We start from the raw sequence: 23,430 nt of genomic DNA on the forward strand, positions 1-23,430 counted from the left end.
AATGACAATGACAGATCAGAGTTTTATACCGACTTAATAGCAGGAGCTCCATTGAAAAAGGTTTTTTGAAAAACGGCTCAGCTTCTCCATTTTTGGAGCCTCTCTCTGCACCGGGGCTGGAGACCCCAGGGTGGGTGGGCTGGGGGCTTAGGAAGGGGGTGTCAGATGCAGGGGCCGGGGGATGCTCTTTTGGGGGAGGGATTTCCACATTTGTTAAACAAAGCACACGCTGAGGTGGGGAGCTGGAGACCCCCTCCCCTCCCCTTGCTCTTTGCTTTTGTTCAGATTCAAAGCGTCTCTCGGTCGGAATTTGTTTAAAAAAAGAAAAGAAAATAACCAGACTGTTGTGTAGAAAGGTTTGGGATAAATCTACCTTAATTGGATTTCCGAATTTGGCAAAAGGACCAATTTAACCCTGCTTCTTGGGTGGTGGATTAAGACTAACCCAGAATTCCTTCCTTCTCTCCCTCCCTCCCTCTTTCCTTTCTCTTCTGTCTTTTCTCTCCTTCCTTCCTCCCATCCTCTTTTTCTTCCTTCCTTCCTCTTCTATATTTTCTTTCTTTCCTTCCTCTTTTATCCTCTTTTCTTTCCTTCCTTCATCTTCTATCTTTCCCCCCTTCCTCTTCTCTTTTCTCGTCCCTCCCTCCATCCTTCCCCATCTCTTTTCCTTCCTTCCTTCCTTCTATTTTTCTCTCCTCCCTCCCTCCTCTTCTATCTTTTCCTTCCTTCCTTCCTTCCTCTACTACATCTCTTTCCTCCCTCTTTTATTTTTTTCTTCCTTCCTTCCTCTTCTATCTTTTCCTTCCTTCCTCTTCTATATTTCTCTCCTTCCTCTGTTATTCTTTTTTCTTCCTTCTTCCCTCTTCTATTTTTTCTTTCCTTCCTTCCTTCCACTTCTATATTTCGCTCCTTCCTTTTATTCTTCTTTCCCTTCCTTCCTCTTCTATCTTTTCCTTCCTTCCTCTTCTATATTTCTCTCCTTCCTCTGTTATTCTTTTTTCTTCCTTCTTCCCTCTTCTATCTTTTCTTTCCTTCCTTCCTCTTCTATATTTCTCTCCTTCCTTGTATTCTTTTTTCCCTTCCTTCTCTTCTAAATATTCTCTCCCTCTTTTATTCTTTTTTCCCTTCCTTCCTCTTCTATCTTTTCCTTCCTTCCTCTTCTATATTGCTCTCCTTCCTTTTATTCTTTTTCCCTTCCTTCTCTTCTATATATTCTCTCCCTCTTTTATTCTTTTTTCCCTTCCTTCCTCTTCTATCTTTTCCTTCCTTCCTCTTCTATATTTCTCTCCTTCCTTTTATTTTTTTCCCTTCCTTCTCTTCTATAGTTCTCTCCTTCCTCTTTTATCCTTTCTTCTTCCTTCCTTCTTCTATAGTTCTCTCCTTCCTCTTTTATTCTCTTTTTTCTTCCTTCCTCATCTATCTTTTCCTCTCTCCCTCCCTCCCTCCCTGGCTGGGGAATTCTGGGAGTTGAAGTGCACAAGTCTTAAATGCTGCCAAGTTTGGAGACCCCCCCCCTGAACAAAGCGATTGTTGCAGCCCGTCCGCGTGGCACGCCTGGTTGCCGCCGCCATCTTGACTTTATTGCCCCTGTCTCAGATGCATCTTGGGAAAGAGGCGTGCCAATCAAAGTCCATTCTTCCTTGTTTTTGTGTGTGTGTGTCATTTTAAATTCCTTCCGATTTCCCTTTTTTAATTCTTCCGCTGTCTCCTCCTGCCACCCTAGGTTTTCTGCTGCCCCTACTGCAACTACACCGACCAGTCGGCCGAAGCCGTACGGGCCCACACCATCTCCCAGCATGCTGTGCAGCCCAGGTTCCACTGCCCGCTGTGCCAGGAGCAGCTGGTCGGCCGGGCCAACCTCCACTTCCATCTCAGCCACATACACAACGTGGTGCCCGAATGCGTGGAGAAGCTGCTACTGGTGGTGGGTGCGAGGGCCCACGGGCTCCTTAATGGCTCCCCCTCCTTTCAATCCATCGGGGAGGTTTCTCTCTCCCCCCCCCTGAACACGGGGGAGGGGGGGAGGGGAGAGGGAGAGAAGCTCAACCTGTTGAATGGGTGCCCGTCTTTGGGGTTAAGCTTTGATGGGGAAACATTTGACTGGGGGTGGGCTTTTAATTCTGTTTTGTCTCCGTTTCCGCTGCAGGCCACGATGGTTGAAATGACTTTCCCCACCAAAGTTGTTCCCGGAGTCCCTCTTCCTCCTGAACCACCCAAACCAGGGGGCTCTCTTGGCGTAGAGCAAGCGGCCAGACTGGATGCCCCTAGCCCCCTTCTTGGTAAATGATTCCTTGATCTGATCTATTCTGTTCAATATTCTACTCTATTCTATTTTCTCCAACTTATTCTATTCTATTCCCTTCCCTTCCATTCTATTCCTATTTTCTTCAACTTATTCTGTTCTGTTCTGTTCTATTCTGATTTCTTCAACCTATTCTATTCCATTCTATTTTCTCCAACTTATTCTATTCCATTCCATTCTATTCCTATTTTCTTCAACTTATTCTATTCTGTTCTGTTCTATTCTGTTTTCTTCAACCTATTCTATTCCATTCTATTTTCTCCAACTTATTCTATTCCATTCCATTCCATTCCATTCCTATTTTCTTCAACATATTCTATTCTATTCTGTTCTGTTTTCTTCAACCTATTCTATTCCATTCTATTTTCTCCAACTTATTCTATTCCATTCCATTCTATTCCTATTTTCTTCAACTTATTCTATTCTATTCTATTCTGTTCTGTTTTCTTCAACCTATTCTATTCCATTCTATTTTCTCCAACTTATTCTATTCTATTCCATTCCATTCTATTCCTATTTTCTTCAACTTATTCTATTCTATTCTGTTCTGTTTTCTTCAACCTATTCTATTCCATTCTATTTTCTCCAACTTATTCTATTCCATTCCATTCCATTCTATTCCTATTTTCTTCAACTTATTCTATTCTATTCTGTTCTGTTCTGTTTTCTTCAACCTATTCTATTCCATTCTATTTTCTCCAACTTATTCTATTCCATTCCATTCCATTCTATTCCTATTTTCTTCAACTTATTCTATTCTGTTCTGTTCTGTTTTCTTCAACCTATTCTATTCCATTCTATTTTCTCCAACTTATTCTATTCCATTCCATTCTATTCCTATTTTCTTCAACTTATTCTATTCTATTCTGTTCTGTTTTCTTCAACCTATCCTATTCCATTCTATTCTATTCTATTTTCTCCAACTTATTCTATTCTATTCTATTCCATTCCATTCCTATTTTGTTCAACTTATTCTATTCTGTTCTGTTCTATTCTGTTTTCTTCAACCTATTCTATTCTATTCTATTTTCTTTAACTTATTCTATTCTATTCTTTCTCTATTCTATTCTATTGATTGCTATGCTATTTCTATTTCTATTCATTGCTATTCTATTGCTATTTCTATTCTATTTATTCTCTTCTCTTCAACTTATTCTACTTTCTTCAACTTATTCTATTCTATTCCTTTCCATTCCATTGCATCCCATTCTATTCCTATTTTCTTCAACCTATTCTGTTATTCTATTCTATTCTATTCTATTCTATTCTATTCTTCAAGTTATTATTTTATTCTATTTTACAGGCTGTCCCCGACTTAAGCACCACCCATAGGCTAGAAATCAGGAGGTTGTGAATTCTAGTCCCGTCTTATGCACAACAAAACGCCTCCAGCCAGTCGGTCTGCCCCTGTCCTAAAAAGCAGGCAATGGCAGATCATTTTGGGGGATGGGGGGGGGAATCTTGCCAAGAAAACTGCAGGGATCAGTCCCAGACGGTCACCACAATCAGAACTGTCACCTTTAAGAGTAATTAATTAATACAAAGGCATTTCTTTTACCTTGGCTCTGGTCTTTGTTGGTGGTGGTGGGGGGGAGAAGGGAGTATGACCTCTGCCTACTGCCGTGTTTGGGGGAAGGAGATTTATTTATTTATTTATATCCCCTCTTTAGTATTGTTTTTAAACTCAAGGTAGCAAACATACCGAATATTTCTTCCTCCTCCTTCCCCTCCCCCCCAACACAACAATCTTGTGAGGTGGGCTGGGCTGAGAGAGAGTAACTGATTTGAAGATCACCCAGCTGGCTTTTTTGCCTAAGGCGGAACTAGAACTCCCAGTCTCCTGGTGACTGGCCTATAGTCACCCAGCTAACTTTTACGGCTGAGGCAGGATTAGAACTCACCATCTCCTTGCGATTGGCTCAAAGTCACCCAGCTGGCTTTCATGCCTCAGGCGGGACTAGAACTCCCAGTCTCCTGGTGATTGGCCCAAAGTCACCCAGCTACTTTTATGCCTCAGACGGGATTAGAACTCCCAGTCGCCAAGGTGATTGGCCCAAAATCACCCAGACAGTTTCATGCCTGAGGCGGGATTAGAACTCAATTTCCCTTGGTGATTGATTGGCCCAAAGACACCCAGCTGGCTTTCACGCCTCGGATGGAACTAGAACTCCCAGCCTCCAGGTGATTGGCCCAAAGTCACCCAGGCAGTTTCATGCCTGAGGCGGGACTAGAACTCAATTTCCCTTGCTGATTGGCCCAAAGTCACCCAGCTGGCTTTCATGCCTCGGATGGAACTAGAACTCCCAACCAACCTCCAGGTGATTGGCCCAAAGTTACCCAGGCAGTTTCATGCCTGAGGCGGGACTAGAACTCAATTTCCCTTGCTGATTGGCCCAAAGTCACCCAGCTGGCTTTCATGCCTCGGATGGAACTAGAACTCCCAACCAACCTCCAGGTGATTGGCCCAAAGTCACCCAGGCAGTTTAATGCCTGAGGCAAGACTAGAACTCAATTTCCCTTGCTGATTGGCCCAAAGTCAGCCAGCTGGCTTTCACGCCTCGGATGGAACTAGAACTCCCAGTCTCCAGGTGATTGGCCCAAAGTCACCCAGGCAGGTTAATGCCTGAGGCGGGACTAGAACTCAATTTCCCTTGGTGATTGGCCCAAAGTCACCCAGCTGGCTTTCATTCCTTAGGTGGAGCTAGAACTCCCAGTCTCCTGGTTTCTAGTCCGCTGTCTTCACCGCTAGCCAACACTGGCTCCCTTCTGTAGGGATATCTACAGTTCTGTAACGCTTTCCTCTCTTCCTTCTCTTCTCAACAGCACCAACCATAGAGGAGAAAGCCTCCCCACCACCGGTACTTTCCCCTGAAACGCCCCCACCTTCTGTCGCCGCCTCCCCGCCTCCTAAGGAGCATCCGGAAAAGTCACTTCCTGTCTCTCCACCACCACCACCACCACCTCCTCCTCCTCCTCCTCCTCCTCCTCCTCCTCCTCCCGCTGTCACTCCTCAAGAGCCGGAAGAGGACGAGCTTTTACATCCAAACCTCACCCCCGAAGAGCAGCAGCCACCAGCACCTGTCCTCGCGGAACTGCCTGAATCCTCTCCACCTGTCCTGCTTAATCCGGATTCCCGGCATCCTCTGTCCTACCGCAAGGCCACCAATTTCGCCTTGGACAAATTCTTGGATCCCGCCCGCCCCTATAAATGCACCGTTTGCAAAGAGTCCTTCACCCAGAAGAACATCCTGCTGGTGCATTACAATTCGGTGTCCCACCTCCACAAGATGAAGAAGGCCTCCGCGGACCCGTCGGCGTCCTCTCGGGGGGAAACCGGCGTCCCCGGGGCTCTCCAGCCCTCTTCGGACAAGCCTTACAAGTGTACCACCTGCCGGGTCTCTTACAACCAGAGCTCCACCTTGGAGATCCACATGCGCTCCGTCTTGCACCAGACTCGCTCCCGCGTGGCCAAGATGGAAGCGGCGGGCAAGGCGGACGTATCCCCTGCCGAACTGGAGCCCTCCAACGAGACCCCTCTGGAAACCGAGGCCCCCAGCTGTGTCCAGGTGCCCACCCTGCCATTTCTCACCCCGCCCGCAGCAGAACTGCCCCGCTTCCCTACGCCCCTTTTCACCCCACCGTTGCTGCCCCCTTTTCCTCTGGTGCCGGAATCCCTGCTTAAACTACAGCAGCAACAACAGCAGCTGCTGCTCCCTTTTTACTTACATGATCTGAAGGTGGCCCCCAAGTTGGCTCTAGCTACGCCAGCCCTGACCCTGCCTACCCCGTCACCTGTCCTGCTTCCGCCCCTGCCCCCCAAAGAAGAACCGGCCTCCACGGCTATCGCGAGTAGCTCCAAGGCAGAGACAGCCGAAGAGACCGAAGGAGAAGAAGTTGATGGAAGCCAAGCAGGGAATGAGGCTTCTCGCACCGCAGCCAAAGCCCTCCTGGAGAATTTCGGCTTTGAGTTGGTGATCCAGTACAATGAGGGCAAACAAGCGGCCACTGTGCCCCCTACCGTGCCCCTGCGTCCCCCCGCGGGCAAGCTGCAATGCGGCACTTGTGGGAAACAGTTCTCTAACATGCTCATCCTGAAAACCCACGAGGAGCACGTGCACCGGCGGTTCCTGCCTTTCGAGGCGCTTAATCGCTACGCCGCGCAGTTCCGGAAGAGTTACGACAGCATGTATCCTCCCCCTCCGTCCGTACTCCCAATTGAGAGAACTGCAGTCACCACTACTGCACCAGCAGCAGTTCCAACCGTCACCACCACCGTCAGGGAGAATACCACAGTCACTGTGACGCAATCTTCAATACCGCTGGAGATCCCTGCTCTCTGTCCTCCGTTTTTGATGCAACCCATGCCGGTGGTCGTGCCTCCACCAGAAAACGAGACTCCCTGTGTACCTCCTGACTGCCTGAAGTCTCTTTGGTTTCGAGGGGAGGAAGAGGAAGGCAAGAACGTATCATCAGGAGTCCTGGATCTTCCCCGTGGGGGCTTCCCTTCAACCCGGCGTTTCTCTCGTACCAAATTCACCGAGTTCCAGTCTCAGGCTCTGCAGTCCTTCTTTGAGTCGAGTGCTTATCCCAAAGATGGCGAGGTGGAACGCCTGTCTGCCCTTTTGGGCTTGCCCAATAGAGTCATCGTGGTCTGGTTCCAAAACGCACGCCAGAAAGCCCGAAAGAGTGGCGGGAATGAAACAAGCATGGGCAACTGCGGAAATGCCGCCGCACAGCCATCCTGTAAAAAATGTCGGACAGCCTTCCGCTGCATCTTTGAGCTGGTGCGCCACCTGAAGAAGTGTTACAATGATCAGCTGGACGAGGGGGAAGGAGATGAGGAAGAGAACGAAGGGCCTGAGGAGGAGGAGCAGGAGGAGGAAGAGGAAGGGGACGAGAAACGAGAAATCGCGGGATCTGGTGGGGATATGAAGACAGACGTTGCTGGAGACAAACCCGTGGAAGAAGAGCAACCTGCCCCTTCTGTGCCCCCCGACATATCCAAGAACCATCCCTGTGATCAGTGCACCGCCGTATTCTCCAGCAGCGACCTCCTGAATATCCACCGCATTAGTCACCTCCCGGCAGCTGGCCCTCCCTTGGCTTCGACAGGTCCTCAATCTCCTCTCGACATGACTCCCTTAGTATTTGGCGACCGCCTTGTCCAACCAGATCCTTCCCGGGCACAGAAGCGAAAACACGAAGATGGGACCTTGTCTCCCACGGGAAGTGAAACAGCCAGCATCGCTGGGGGAGATAACGAACCCCCTAGGGACAAGCGTCTGCGGACCACCATTCTGCCCGAGCAACTGGAGATTCTGTACCGCTGGTACATGCAAGATTCGAACCCCACCCGGAAAATGCTTGACTGCATCTCTGAAGAAGTCGGGCTGAAAAAGAGAGTCGTCCAGGTGTGGTTCCAGAACACAAGAGCCCGTGAGCGAAAAGGCCAGTTCCGGTGTAATACCAGTGCCGCCACCCCAACCAGCAAGCCCCCACCAGCACAACTTAACACTTTCCCAAAGTTCAACCCTGCACCACGGGACACCCCTGTTCATTATGGTGGGTCCTTCGCACCCAACCTCTCTGTGATTAACCTCCAGCCCCTTCTAACGAAGCCAGACGTTGTCATGGAACAACAGATCCAGGAAGAAATGGCCGAAGAAGAATTATCCAAGGAGCACGAAGACCGAAGCTTGTCTGGAGGGGAGCTGAGCGATTCTTCCTCCTCTTCCTCCTCGGCTGACCTGGACTTCTCTGGCGGCCAGAGGAATCAAATGATGGATGGCGGTTCTGGAGAGTACCACGACTCTCTAGGTCAGAGACGGTATCGTACCCAGATGTCCAGCGTCCAGCTGAAGATCATGAAGGCGTGTTATGAGATCTACCGAACTCCAACCATGCAGGAGTGCGAGGTGCTGGGGGAGGAGATCGGACTCCCCAAACGGGTGATCCAAGTCTGGTTTCAGAACGCGCGGGCGAAAGAGAAAAAGGCCAAGGCTGCCTCCGGCGGGACCAGTGGCGGTGATGAGGCCCCCTCCGGTGCTCAGGCTCAATCTGAATGCCGCTACTGTGAAGTTAAGTACGATTTCTACGTCTCTTGTCGCGGGCACCTCTTTTCTCGCGGCCACCTCGCTCGGCTAAAGGAGGCCATCCGATCCCAGCTCAAGAGTGAGAGCAAGTGCTACGAGCTGGTGTCGGACAAAGGAGCACCCTCCCCAACCAGGCTGGGCGTGCCGATGACTCCTACAGCTATGCCATCTTCTCTTGGGACCAAGCCCCCTTTTGTGCCAGGTGAGTGTAGAACGGTGGGCATCCAAGGATAGTTGTGGAGCCTCGGGGTTGAGCTGCATGATGGGTTTTGCTGTACAGCGTCCTGTACGCCGCAACGTACTGTACTGTACGCTTACTGTATGACGTCTTCCCTGCTGTAGGAACTGTTGTTCTGATCTTTCCAGGAACACCACTGACGTTCCGACATTTGCCAAATCCATTCTAAGTCCTGGTCCACATTTGACCTGGAAGGTTGGCCGACCACCACATTTTTATTTCCTGGTTTCCTTCCGTGGTTCATGAATCTTCATTTTCATACCTTCCTCACATTTTTTTGTGAAGTGGGATGGGGTGGGGCAGGAATATGCAGAGAGCCGAGGGATTTTCCCATTCTCTCCCCTCTATTTTTGCATCGAGGGTTGCAGGTGGACTCCCGGTGCAGGGGAGACGGTGGTGAGGTTGGAGGAGGAGAACGGGCCAACTCGCAAAGGCAGGAAGAGGATTCTTCAATTTTAACCGGGGAGGGGGAGGGGGGAGGCATTCGGAAAGGACACATTCCCAAAGGAGAGACAGCACCACCCCTTGATTCATCTCTCTTCTTTTCTCCCACCTGAACAGGCACGCCTGCTTCCTCAGCGGGGATCCTGAGCTCCCCTTTAGCCACCTCCCAGCCAGGCGTCTCCTTACCTCAGCATCTGCCGCCGGATTCTAGCCAGGTCGGCCCCTTAACTGAGCCTGCTCCTGTTCCTGCTCCCGAGACCACTCCTAGTGACGGTCAGGCCGAACCGACTTCAAATCCAGCCCAGGAACCCTCCTTGTCCTCCACTGTAACGCTGAAGAACCTCAAGACGTTGAAGGCTGCAGTGCCGGCCCTGCTGGGAGGCCAGTTCCTGCCCTTCCCATTGCCAGCAGCAGCTACTGCAGCCGCCGCCGCCCCCTCTCTTTTCGGAGCTCAACTGCCCGGGGCGTACTTTCAGCAGCTCTATGGCATGAAGAAGGGGCTGTTCCCCATGAACCCCGTCATACCTCAGACACTTATGGGGCTGCTGCCCAGCCCCTTGCTCCCGACACCCACACCCGAGCCCCCCGTCGAGGTGTCCGAGGCCCCAGGCATCTCTACAGTCGACGTGACTCACCAGTACCTTTGTCGCCAGTGCAAAGCTGCCTTCGAGAGTGAGGGGGCGGCCGTCGCCCATCAAACCGCGCTCTGCTACTTCGGGCGCCAGGCGCCGCCGCCTCCCCTGCGCATGCCCGTGTGCACCTACCACTGCCTGGCTTGTGAGGTGCTCGTGAGTGGCCGGGAGGCGTTGGGAGCCCACCTGCGCTCCAGCGCTCACCGGCGCAAGGCCAGCTCCACCACAGCAACCGCATCGGTGTTTGCCAAAGAGGAATCCAAATTACCTCACTCGGACTCCAATCCAAAAAGTAACGCTACCTCTACGACACTACTAGCTTTATAGAGATGGATGTTGTACTGCCATCAATGGAGACAGATTGACTAGTGAACGAGCCTGTGGGTGGGTGGACATCTGCGAGGACCACCCCTCGGCTTCCACCCAACAGTCCTTCTTCAAGGTCCATTTCAGACCCAGGTTCTCCCCTATTTCTCACTGCCAGCCAGGAAGCTTTCTTGAGAAGGGGGTTCCTTCGTGTCCCCTCCCCAGGCTGATTTCAAGGGCCTGAGCCCCCCCCCCCCAATTTTTAATCTAAATGTCCCTCGGCTTCCACAGATTGAGCCAAACACAACCCATCCATTGGGGGAGCCTTGGTCCTTACGAAGCGTCATCTTCTCTACCCAACTCAACACTGGCTGTTGCAGGTGTTCTCCTACTAGCTTTTCTTCACACTGCTCTGTCCTTCCTCCCATCCAGGCATCTCCCTAAGGACCCACTGATGCTAATTCCCTACCTCTCCTACCCCCTCTCCCAGATCACAAGATCCTGTGGCCAGATCCAATGAGATTGGCAGCTCATGACCCCCTCCAGAATCCCTACCCACCAATTTCTGTATTCCTGAGTCTTCCGCCTCCTGTGCTGCCGACGGGTCCCTCTACATCTTCCACCACATTCCCACCTGCAAGGAACATCTCAAGGAGATGCTGTCAGGTTTCCGAAAGATGCCCTAATTAATTCATGAGCCTCGAGCCAAGTTCCAAAGGAAATCCAGTCATTTATTAGGAACACCATTTCGGCAATACCTCATTGCAATCAGATCTGACCTCATTTAAATTATGGCTGAACTTTGCCCCCGTTTCTTTCCTCCCCTCAGTCGATGTCATAAATCACATTCTCCAACGAGGTGCACGCCTCACATGCCTGCTGCAGTAATCTGAGATCCGACTCTAGCTGAAGGTATGCGTGGAATGTGCTCTCCCCCTTTCCTCACCATGGCAACTTATAACAAACATGCAAATGCTTTATGAGTTGACATTCGGCTCCCCTCACTTTCCGAAAGCAACCTGTGCGAAGCAAAAACAATTTGAGTACAGGTATAGGATTTAAGGCTGCATTCCCATCCCCCCACCAGGCTTTTAACATCTTCTGATGATGCCGAGAAGTTGCCCTCCCCCCCTTTTATAATATCAAAACTATGTCACCCCTCTTCACATTGGTGTTCCAAAATTCTTTACCCACGTTTCCCATAACTACTATTTCCCTTTCCCGCGGGTGGCCCCAAACCTTCCCTCGACTTACCTGCGCAACCATCTATCTGATCTCTTCCACCCACCCTGTTGAAGACAGTGGCTGCTCCTATCTTGACGTCCATCCTACACTCACAAGTCTCCTCTCTCTCACACACACATACACACTTACACACCTATACATCACCCCCACTTTCCATAAAAGCTCCTTCTCTTTAACACTTAAAACCTTCCGCCCCTTTTACTGTGCTACCGACTGGAAAAAAAAAGGCCAAAAAAAACGAAAGCAAAGAAAGAATGGACAAGAAAATAAACAAATAAAAGATAAACTCGAGGAGATGAAATTTAAGATGGGGGGAAGGATTAAAAGTGGAAAATTCAGTCTCCCGACACCAACCCTCAAAAAGAAAAAGCATGTGCTAACCATTTTTGTATATTGAGAACTGTCACGGACGGATGGACAGATTCCTGAACTGTTGATGGATTTGATCAGTAACCAAACCAGGGCAAGAGATTTCTCTTTCCCGTAATTTTATTATTTTATTTTTCTCTCGTCTCTCTCCTCTTCCTTTTTTTCCCACCCCCCAGCTGGGTTTTTTTTTCCTGCCCCTGGGGAACCAAATAAAACCCAACAACCTCAACTGTCTTTTTCCTCCTGATAGATGCGAGTTCTGTCTCGGTGCGGGGAAACGACGCGAAACCTAACTCCGATGGCTTTAAAAGAAAATAAAAATTGTAAAAAAAAAACAAAAAACAAAAAATGAGAGAGACAGAAAGAAAGAAAGGACTCATGGAACGAAAGACTCTCGTCAAACACGCCAGCGCCGTCCCGGGTGCCATGCGTGCTGACCAAACCTTGCAAAAAATGAAAAAAAAAAATATACACAAAAAACCCTTTTTAGGAATCCAAAGCTCTTTAAAAAAAAAACCTTCTATACAATAACCAAAAGAGAGAGAGAGAGAGAGAGAGAGAGAGAGAGAGAAAGAGAACACCCACCAAGAAAAGAAAAGAGTCATAAAAAGCAAACTGGAAATAATTTTTTTTAATAGACATGAGATGAAGGAGTAAAAAAGAAAAAAAGAAAATCCCTACGTTTCTTTCTGCCTTTGTAACACTTATTTTGGGAGTGGTGGGACGATTCCCGTCCCTCCCACGGCGTATTTTCTATTCCCTTCCGGCGGACAAAGATGGACGTGAATTTTAAGAACTGGACGAAGATGGAAACTTGTGGGTTTAAAGAAGGGGACGCAAAAGAATGAAACCCCACCGCCCTTACACAGATACCAAACCAACGACACAAGGGGGGGGGGGAGGAAGTTAAAGGAAAGCTGAACGGAAAAACAGCTGATCCGTCAACCCTCCCCTTGTTCTCAACTCTCCTTCACCCCCCCCACAATGCCCCACCCCAGACTGGGGGAAAAATTGTCTTTCTGTTGTGTATTTAAAGTGACGGGGTGGGAAGGTTGGGGGAATGACTTTAAAAAAATAAAAAAAATTATATGAAAGAAAAAGCATCTCTTAGGAAAAGAAAAGATCAAACGCGAGATGATTTGAGATACCAAAAATAGCGGGGGGGGGGGCAGAAACTTGGGGGGTTTTGTTTAAGTTTCAATTCCTCGTTTAAGTCGTTGCAAATCAGTCTGTACATTTCCAAGTTTCTTAAGTTCTTGTACGTTTCTAAATGTGCGGCCGTTTTTCGTTCCGAATGGAGGGGGCGCGTGAAAAAATGTCCATGCTAACCGCAAACTGACCGAGTTGGAGCTTTTCAGGATGAGAATAGTCCTCGCATTATGACCATTTGTTTAGCGAAAGTTAGGATGGTGCTGAAAATAGTGACAGCCGGTCCTCACTTTTTACGACCATTGTAGTGGCCCTGCAGTCACGTGATCCCGGTTCAGGCACTTGGCAACAGCAATAGACTTATATACCGCTTGTGGCACTCTCTAAGCCATTTTACAAAGTCAGCCTCTTACCCCCCAACAACCTGGGTCCTCGTTTTACCGACCTCGGAAGGATGGAAGACTGAGTCAGCCTTGAGTCGGTCAGGATTCAGCTACTGGCAGTCGGCAAGAGAGGATAGAATAGCAATAGCATTTAGACTTATATACCGCTTTACAGTGCTTTACAGCCCATTCTAAGCGGAGTCAGCATCAGATGTATTCAGCCGATTCGGAACGGTTCGCCTGAACCGGTTGCACCGAACTGCAGGTGGGCCCACCCGTCCGCCCAAGCTCCAAAATGTCCTATGCTGTTTTCCATGCTGCGCGCATGCGTGCAGACCATGCCCGCGAGCAAAGCACAGAAGGTGCGTGCATGATGCGAGCGTGCAAATTCACACTTGCGAACCGGCGGTAAACCTAAGTGAAGCTCACCGCTGGTCAGCGTCTTGCCACCAACAATCTGGGTCCTCAGTTTACCAACCTCGGAAGAATGGAAGACTGAGTCAACTTTGAGTCAGTCAGAATCGAACTGCCGGCAGTCGGCAGTGAGTCAATAAGATAGGATAGAATAGCAATAGCATTTAAGACTTATATACTGCTTTACAATCCTCCCTAAGCAGTTTAGAGAATCAGCATCTTGTCCCCAACAATCTGTGTCCTCGTTTTAACGACCTCGGAAGGCTGAGTCAATCTTGATATGGTCAGAATCAAACTCCAGGCAGTGGGCAGAGTTTGCTTGCAATACTCTAAACCACTGCGCCAATGTGGCTCTTGCATTCCTTCAATGCATTTATGATGATTTCAGCATCCCGCGCTCACACAGTTGTCCTTTGTGACCTCCTCAGCTAGCTGGCTATGTGACGTCTCGCTTTAACAACGGTGTCAATTTGCTTAACGGTCACGACAAACGGGCCATAAACTCAGGTGCGGTCAGCTGATGCCTCACTTAACAATGCTTAATGATGAATTTTTCGGCCCTATTCCGGTCGAGGACTTTCTGGGATACACTTCTGCAATAGCCCTTTCCCTAAAATTAGGAAGTTTGGGAATGAAATTTTGTGTGTTGGATTTCAGCCGCGGCCTGTTTCTCTTGCGCATTCGTGATCTCATTTCCGAACATCTCGAAACGATCCAGAAATGTACATTTTTAGGAGAAATGCCCCGTCTCTGGTTTGTTGCAATGCATCATAGAGATGAATGAAGGGGGATTTTTATCTGGGGAACTTTAAGACTTGTGGACTTCAACTCCCAGAATTCCCCAGCCAGTCATCACTGTAGTTTTTTCTCCTGTCTCCTAGAGCGGAGAGATTGCAGAGAAAGGGATTAGAAAAGAGTATACAGCCCACAATGGGCATACATATCAAAAGGAATTCATTACCATCAAGGAATTCTGGGAGTTGAAGTCCACAAGTCTTAAAGGGGCCACGTTTGAGAAATACGGCCTTAAATGAAGCATCCAAAAATCAGCTTAGGATTGGGAGATTTGACTTGGAGTTGGCTGGGGAATTCTGGGAGTTGAAGTCCACACATCTTAAAGTCGCCATGTTTGGAGACCCGTGAAATAGGAGCAAATCAGAAATGCCTCCATTTTCATCTTCCACAGAAACAGAAATGGTGCTAGGGAGAACAACCCCCTTAACAACAGTTCACTTAGTGACTGCTCAAAGTTACAACAGCACTGAAAAAAATGTGACCGTTTTTCAGAGTTACAACATTTACAGCATCCGCAGGGTGATGTGATCAAAATTCAGATGTTTTGGCAACTGGTTCGTATTTATGACAGTTGTAAAACAGGGCAAAGCTCCCTTCACGTCTTGCTTAGCAACAGAAAATTTGGGCTCCATTGTGGTCGTTAAGTCGAGGACTACCTGTATTTGAAAAATACAGAATAACCAAATACTGGTTATCCTTGATTTACGACCATTCAGATTAGTGACTGTTTCAAGTTGCAACAGCAACGGACTCGTGTTTATGACGGTTGTGGTGTGCTGGACTGATGATATCCCCTTTTGCGACGTTCTGATGAGCAAAGTCAATGGGGAAGGCCAGATTCATTTAATGACCAGGTGACTAATGTAACTATTGCGGCAATTCACTTAAATGTGGCAGGATAAAACGGGGGCGAACCTCACTTGGCAACTGTCTCGCTTAGCAACATAAAATTGTGGTTGTAAGTCGAGGACTACCAGTATGGGACCTAACTGCTCACCTTAGCTCTATCAACTATCAACTAATCGGTTCCTGGATTCCACGAGGCTGTTTTTGATTTAATTGGGGGGCAGTGGCGCAACGCACAGAAGTGTCAGCAAATCAACTTTTTGGATTAACCCGACAAGGTAAGTCACAGAAGTATACTAACCAAGGTTATGCTAACCAGGTTTGGGATATCACCCCACTGTAGCCCTTGACAGGTCATTGAATGAATGTTTTGGCCTCCCTTCCTTCCTTTGGCCTGTCCGTTTGATTGTCACTCATAATGTGTTGTAATGTTGCTATATCACAAGCTGGACGTCAACTCCCAGAATTCCCCAGCCAGCTGGCTGGGGAATTCTGGGAGTTGAAGTCCAGACATCTTGAAATTGCCAACGGTGAGAACTACTGGTCTAGATTCAACACCTCTCAAAATTTTACCTCAAGTCTCCAACAAGGAGTAGTGGTATTCAGTCAGTTCAAACCGGTCCAGACATCTTGGAATTGCCAACGGTGAGAAATACTGTTCTAGATTCAACACCTCTCAAAATTTTACCTCAACTCTCCAACAGGCAATAGTGGTATTCAGCCGGTTCAAACCGGTCCTACATCTTGGAATTGCCAATGGTAAGAACTACTGTTTTAGATTCAACACCTCTCAAAATTTTACCTCAAGTCTCCAACAGGCAGTGGTGGTATTCAGCCGGTTCGAACCGGTCCCACATCTTGGAATTGCCAACGGTGAGAAATACTGGTCTAGATTCAACACCTCTCAAAATTTTACCTCAAGTCTCCAACAGGCAGTGGTGGTATTCAGCCGGTTCAAACTGGTTCTACATCTTGGAATTGCCAACGGTAAGAACTACTGTTCTAGATTCAACACCTCTCAAAATTTTACCTCAAGTCTCCAACAGACAGTGGTGGTATTCAGCCGGTTCAAACTGGTTCTACATCTTGGAATTGCCAACGGTAAGAACTACTGTTCTAGATTCAACACCTCTCAAAATTTTACCTCAAGTCTCCAACAGACAGTGGTGGTATTCAGCCGGTTCGAACCGGTCTCACATCTTGGAATTGCCAACGGTGAGAACTACTGTTCTAGATTCAACACCTCTCAAAATTTTACCTCAACTCTCCAACAGGCAGGCGAACCGATAGTGGTGACCTGTGGGTGGGCGACCCTCCCTGGCACTATGCAGTCCTATTTAGCCATGTTTTCTAAGCCATGTGCATGTGTGTAAGAGGTGCACACGAGCAAAGCTCATGTGTGAAAGACAACACCCATGCGCAGAAGCTCACGCTCATTCACATTTTCAATGCGCGGCGAACCTGTGGTAACCCCCCCCCCACCTCTGCCAACAGGCCAACAAAATAAGAAAAATAAGAAAAGCCACCAGAAGATTTGCTCTTGAAATATACAAAATAGATACAAAATCAGGGCAAAACGGTCAGCAAGGGAGTGAACGAGACATGATATTTAGGCGAGAATTCCATTTGATAAAAATGAGCTTCTAGTCCTCATGAGGACTGGAAAAATAAAGCTGGACGAAGAAATGCTCAACTTCTAAAAAGAATTTTGCAACTTTGGTACAAAGAAACAGCAAAATAACAGTAGTACAATTAACACGCCGTTGTAGGTTGTTTTTGCATAGTAACGCAACACGTAGTAAAAAGTCAGGATGCCTTCCCAAAATATCAGCCCTTTTGCTCTATAGGCCGTCCTCGACTTGCGACCACAATTGAGCCCAACATTTCTGTCACTAAGTGAAACACTGGTTAAGTTAATTAGGCTCCCTTTTGTGGCCTTTCTTGCCACGGTTGTTAAGCGAATCTGGCTTTCCCATTGACATTGCTTGTCGGAAGGTCGCAAAAGGGGATCATGCAACCCCGGGACACTGCAACCGTCGTAAATATGAGTCAGTTGCCAAGCGTCCAAATTTTGATCACATGACCACGGGGATGTGGCAAGTCGTAAGTCTGACAAGCGGTCATAAGTTGCTTTTTTCAGCGCCGTCGTAACTTGAAACAGTCACTAAACGAAAGGTTTTTAATGGGAGACTACCTATATTGCAAAAGTCCAAAGTGTTTTTGACTGGCAAAAATATTTCAGTGGCCAGTATAAAAACTTTTCAATTCTGCTTCAGAAAAATCAAGGGACAAATCGCAGATCTGTTAGCATTTGGTAATTTGTTTTAACCCAGTTAAGATTTTAACCCTGGCTTCTCTCAGCCACTAAACTCAACTAATGTCCCGCTTGGCTTATTTTCAGGAGAATTCTGCAAGTTTAATCCCTTTATAATTAAGTGTGCGGGGTACACCCCCCACCCCCAAATGGTTCAATTTAGCAGCAGAATTTATTGAAAGGCTTCAGCAAACTCAGTTAAGATAGGATACAAACTTGTTTTGTTTTTCTGAACATGACAGCTTTGGGATAGAATTAAAATTAGAATTATTAGCATAGAAATAGAAATAATAGAATAGAATAGGAGTGGAGTGGAATAGAATATAGAAAACCATAGAATAGAATAGAATAGAATAGAATATAGAATACCATAAAATAGAGAATAGAATAGAATAGAAGTGGAGTGGAGTGGAGTGGGAATAAATATAGAATACCATAAAATAGAATAGAATGTATTATAGAATAGAATAGAATAGGGAATACCATAAAATCTAGAAGAGAAGAGAAGAATAGAACAGAACTGTGATGGGGAACCTATGGCATACATAACACAGGTGGCATGCCGAGCCATCTCCGCGGGCACGTGAGCTGTTGCCCAGGTTAGCTCCACTGCGCATGCAGTGCCAGCTGATTCTCGGGTTTCTCTTGGGAGACATGCATGCATGGGTGCAGTTGGGGGGGTCACATGTGCACGTGTGGAGGGGGCGGGAGGATGTGACTCCCCCCATGCATACCAAAATGGGAGTTGTGCACTCATGCTCAGGGGCTGTGGGGGACACCGGGGGGGGCACGCGTGCAGGGGCGGGGCTGCAGGGGGGTATTTCATTGTGGTTGTGGGTACGCGCACACACGCGCTTTTGACACTCCAGGAAAAAAAGGTTCGCCATCACTCGAGTACAACAACAAGAGCTGGAAGGGACCTTGGAGGTCTTCTAGTCCGACCCCCTGCTCAGGCAGGAAACCCTACCCAATTTCAGACCAATGGGTTTCCAATCTCTTCTTACCCTTGAACTCGTGCCACAACATCTTTGGAATTTCTCCAAAGACTTCTGAAAATTCATTTGTAGTCCTCGAACCTACGGCCATAATGGAGCCTTCCTTATTACAGTCCTAAATCATGACCGGCGTGATTTTACAACCCCCCCTTTTTTTTTGCAGCGTTCGTTAAGTGAACCGATCGTTCGCTGCAGGCCAGGTTCGCTGAAAGCAGAAGTAAATCTCCATTTGGAGGGAGGGGGGATCACAAAACAGTCACGTGACACACAACCACACACACACACACGCACACACACAGGATGCTGCAAACACTCTTACATCTGGACCGGTTGCCCGGCATCCAAATGCAGTCACATGACCTGGGGAGAAACCACCACCCATCAGAAGTTCAAAACTAGAAAGGTCCGTCATAACGTTGCACCGTCACTAAGCGACCAGTCATAAGGCGAGAACTACTGCGTTTTCCCCAAAATTAAGACCTGGTCTTATTTATTTTTTGCCTCCAAAAGAGGCATTAGGTCTTATTTTCAAGGGAAGTCTTCCGCTGTCTAACTTCGCGGCGGCAGCCACAGCCCTGCCTAGCAGGAGTCCATGTAGCCTCTGCCAGCCCACTTCTTCTGCGGCCACTTGCCACCGCTCGTGCGTGGCACACCCAGCCTCCGTCTCGCCGTGGTAGGCCTCTGCAGCCAAGAAACTAGCTCTGATAGCCCCTCTGACGCAGTCGTGGGTTGCTCTTACTGTCGCTACTGGTACGCTGATCGCGGTCTGTCCGTGCACGAGCCTGACATGCCCTGTGCGCGCATGTGCCATCCACCGCCCCTGCGACACCCAGCTGCTCGTCGGGGCGCGTGCAGGCTCCACACGCTGCATTTGTGCGCAGTGTGACTTTTGGCATTAATGCAGCTATAGAGCGCGGACGGGCAGACAAGCCACTGTACCGGTCCGCTCACAGCTGCTCCAGGCCACTCCCAATACGGCTGTACTAGTCAGGACCAGCAGCAACCCACCACTGCTCTGACGGCAAAACTGAGGTTGGGGGAGCGCCATGCACGTCAATCTAGAGCAGTGGTTCTCAACCTTCCCAATGCCGCGACCCTTTAATACAGTTCCTCATGTTGTGTTGACCCCCAACCATAAAATTGGTGTCTCGGTTCCTAAGACCATCGAAAATATGTGTTTTCCGATGGTCTTGGGCGAGCCCTCTGAGGGGTCCCGACCCACAGGTTGAGAACCACTGATCTAGAGCCACTTTCCCAGCTGCAGAGGCCTTTTCTGAAGGCTCCTGACAGTGAAACAGAGGCCAGGGGGCAACACCCACAAGTGACGGCAATCAGCTGCGGATGAAGTGGGACGGCAAGGCGAAACAGATGTCAGGGTGTGCGAGGCCTGGCTGTAACGGTCTAAAGATAAGTGGGTGCGGGGCACATGGGGCAAGTCCACCTTCCATCCCAACCTTCACTTGATTTTTATCCGTGTGCCTCACCCCATTTCGTGCAATCTGGTGTAACAGAGTAGGCGGGGTCTTAAGTAGGGCTTATTTTTTGGGTATGTGTGTGTGTGTGTGTGTGTAGGGCAGTGGTGAGTTCCGGATCCCGTCACAACCGGTACGCTGCGCCCGGGGCCAGGCATCCTAGTCAGGCACATGCACTGTGCACACCTGCACAGGCTACCGCCTTGCGACACCCAGCTGCTCAGCGGAGGTTGCGCAGGTGACGTGCAGGTGCGCAATTGGCCGGTTGCGTTATAAACAGCTATGGAACGCGAGTGGATGGATGGGCCAATCGAGCCACCGTACCGGTACGGTGGCCGCTAGTCCCGGCTACTACCTGTACGGCTGTACCAGGCCGTAGCGGCCATAGCCCACCACTGGAGTAGGGTTTATATTGGGCGCGCATATAAAAATCAAGCTAGGGCTTATTTTGGGGGAAACACAGTATCTGTAGCTTCAACAACACTGAAAATTCGGTTTCAGCTGCCGTCGATTAAATATACTTACACTTCTACCACAGCAGAGTTTGCTGAAACCTCACCCTTGGGTTTCACGGCACTAAGTGTGCAATTTCATGAAACATTCTCCGGGCCAGGTGAAACAACCGTTGGTGAGCCGCCTAGAAACCCCACAAGTTCTCAAGAAGGTGTTTCACGTTCAGAAATTCCTCGTTTCGAACCCGCAAAGATATTCTACCCTCAGACCAGTGACGTGCGGTGAGGTTTATGGCTGGCGAGGCACTGACACAGTGGTGGGTTTCAAATTTTTTTAGACTTGTGGACTTCAACTCCCAGAATTCCACAGCCAGGCATGCTCTGTTCGGATTTAAAGCGACAGCATTTGTTTTTCTCTTTTCCTTCTTTCTTTTTCTTCTCCCTTCCCCTCCTTCCTTCCTCTCTTCCTCCCTCCCCCCTCTCTCAAACACACACACACACACACACATTGGATTGGACTACACACACTTTCCCCCAGCCCCGGAAGGATCCAGCCCAGCTTCACTGATTACAGGTTTGAAAAGGCAACGTGGCTCTGCCTGCAATCAAACTACACTTGGGGAGGGAGAGCACAAGCGAGCCAGGGTCCTTCCCTCCAGCCTTTGCCCAAAGCCCCGCACCAGGAGGATGAAGTTTGAATTCCTCCCCCTCCCTCCGACCCATACCTACCTTTTCCAGCTGTTTCAGAGAGGATTTCAACTCTGCTCTTGCCTCGGGTCCTCTGAACAAGCCCCACCCAAACGAGCGCCCTCTACTACGAGGCAGGAGAACTGCGTGCCTCACCTACGTCAGGAATTTTTAGGCTTTTAACCCTTGCTTAACTCTGCTCGAGTGATCATAAAACGCCTAAAGTCAGACTAGATGAGGCACGCAGTTCTCCTGCCTCATAGTAGAGGGCGCTTTTTTAGAGGCTTTTTTAAACAGTTAAGCAGAGTCATCCACTGTGAGGCAGCAACTAGCTCAGCCTTTTCCTTTTACATTTTGTTTTCTTTTCAGGATGACGGTGGTGAGGCTGTGCCTTTCCTGCCTCACCTGAGTGCACGTCACTGCCTCAGACAGGGAACTCTGAACAAAATTGTCCGCGGAAAACAGACAAATATCTATGCTGATTCTCAATCATTCCGGTCGTGATTGTCCCAAAGGTGCTATTTTTTTTCAAAAGGAAAATACACACACACACACACACACACACACACACACACACACAGACTTCAGATGATTCAAACCGGTTCGGCTCAACTTGTAGTGGAGACCTGCGGGTAGGCCCACCCTCCTGCCTTGGCGCTACGCTGTCCGATTTAGCTACGTTTTCTAAGCCGCGAATACTTGCAAGCTGCACACACGAGCAAAGTAGTAAACTTTTCGGTGTGCGGCGAACCGGTGGTACAGTTATGTGAAACTCACCTCTGTCTTAAACCCAAAGTACGGGGAAGCTACAGAAAACCACCAAACATCAGGAAGTCCTGCCATAAAAACAAAACAAACCACCTCCTGCTAAAACTACCTGAAAAAGTAGGGATTTCTGGAAAAATTTCTAGATGTCTATGTTTTGATGCCCGATCTCTGCTTGCCACCATCTCTGCTTTTAAACCCTTCGGAATAGGGAAATAATGATTCTCGGGCGAAAATGACCACGACCAAATTTAACCCCCCCCCTAACAAAGAGACATGTTTAATCCACCCATTAATTAATCACAATTAAAAGCGAAGTTTTAATGAGCATGCGAATCCTGCTTGGAGAACGGTCTTGTCCAATCTGGAGCCCATTTGAGCAAGATGGCTACGATTTTAAACGCAATAGCAATATTTTACACCGGAAAAATACTATTGTCATCCAATCGAATTTCAAAGCAATTGCAATATTTTAGACCGGAAAAATAAAATTGTCATCCAACCAAATTTCCAAGCAATTGCAATATTTTAGAATAGAAAAATACTATTGTCAACCAATCGAATTTCAAAGCATTAGCAATATTGTAGAATGGAAAAATGCTATTGTCATCTAAATGAATTTCAAAGCGATTGAAATATTTTAGACCGGAAAAATAAAATGATCATCCAACCGAATTTCAAAGCAATTGCAATATTTTAGAATGGAAAAATGCTATTGTCATCCAAATGAATTTCAAAGCAATTGAAATATTTTAGAGCGGAAAAATAAAATTGTCATCCAACCGAATTTCAAAGCAATTGCAATATTGTAGAATGGAAAAATGCTATTATCACCCAAATGAATTTCAAAGGAATTGCAATATTTTAGACCAGAAAAACACTATTATCATCCTGCCACCCTGCAGCCCCCTGGGAGCAAAAACAGGCTGTGTGTGTGTGTGTGTGTGTGTGTGTGTGTACACCGCCCCCCTGCGCCCTGTTTTGTGCCTAGTAGGCCTCTCTGCACTTAGCTGGGAGCCAAAATGGGGCATGTGGAAACTCCTGGAAGGGGCATGGCCAGCCAGCAATTTAACAACCGGTTCGCTCAAACCGTCCCGAACCGGCTGAATGCCACCACTGGTTCAAAGTTGCAACGGCACTGAAAAAAAGAGACTTAAGACCGTTTTTCACATTTACGACCGTTGCAGCCTCCCCATGATCGATTGTGTGATCAAAATCCACACACTTGGCAGCAGTTTCATACTTACGACCACTGCCGTATCCCGAGGTCACGTCATCCCCTTTGGCGACCTCCCGAACGGCAACGTCGACGGGGAAACCCGATTCACTCAACAACCGGGTGACGAACGTACGAACCGCAGCGATTCACTTAAAAAAACCGAAGCAAGAAAAATCGTTCTAACTCACTGAATCGACGTCTCTCGCTCGACCACCTCAAGTTTGGGCTCATTTGCGGTTGTAAGGTACGATCTACCTGTATTCGCAGCAGCCAAGGTTTTAAGACTGGGAGGGTGGGGAGAATCTCCCAAG

At 48.2% G+C, this 23,430-nt stretch overlaps 1 protein-coding gene across 1 annotated transcript in view; it reads left to right on the plus strand.

The window, feature by feature from the left end:
• Positions 1 to 12,206, plus strand: part of LOC309381836 (zinc finger homeobox protein 2-like) — a gene marked incomplete at its 5' end in the record, with an annotated part of 13,418 nt that extends 1,212 nt beyond the window's left edge. The window contains 3 exons of the mRNA XM_081933121.1: positions 1,724 to 2,279; positions 5,126 to 8,596; positions 9,194 to 12,206. Of these exons, the coding sequence (XP_081789247.1) occupies positions 1,724 to 2,279; positions 5,126 to 8,596; positions 9,194 to 10,035 (4,869 nt within the window). The 3' untranslated portion in view covers positions 10,036 to 12,206. The remainder of the gene's footprint in view (positions 1 to 1,723; positions 2,280 to 5,125; positions 8,597 to 9,193) is intronic.
• Between the last annotated feature and the right edge of the window lie 11,224 nt (positions 12,207 to 23,430).

The sequence above is a fragment of the Natrix helvetica genome, assembly GCF_964273705.1.
Source record: "Natrix helvetica genome assembly, chromosome: Z".
Classification (NCBI taxonomy): domain Eukaryota; kingdom Metazoa; phylum Chordata; class Lepidosauria; order Squamata; family Natricidae; genus Natrix; species Natrix helvetica.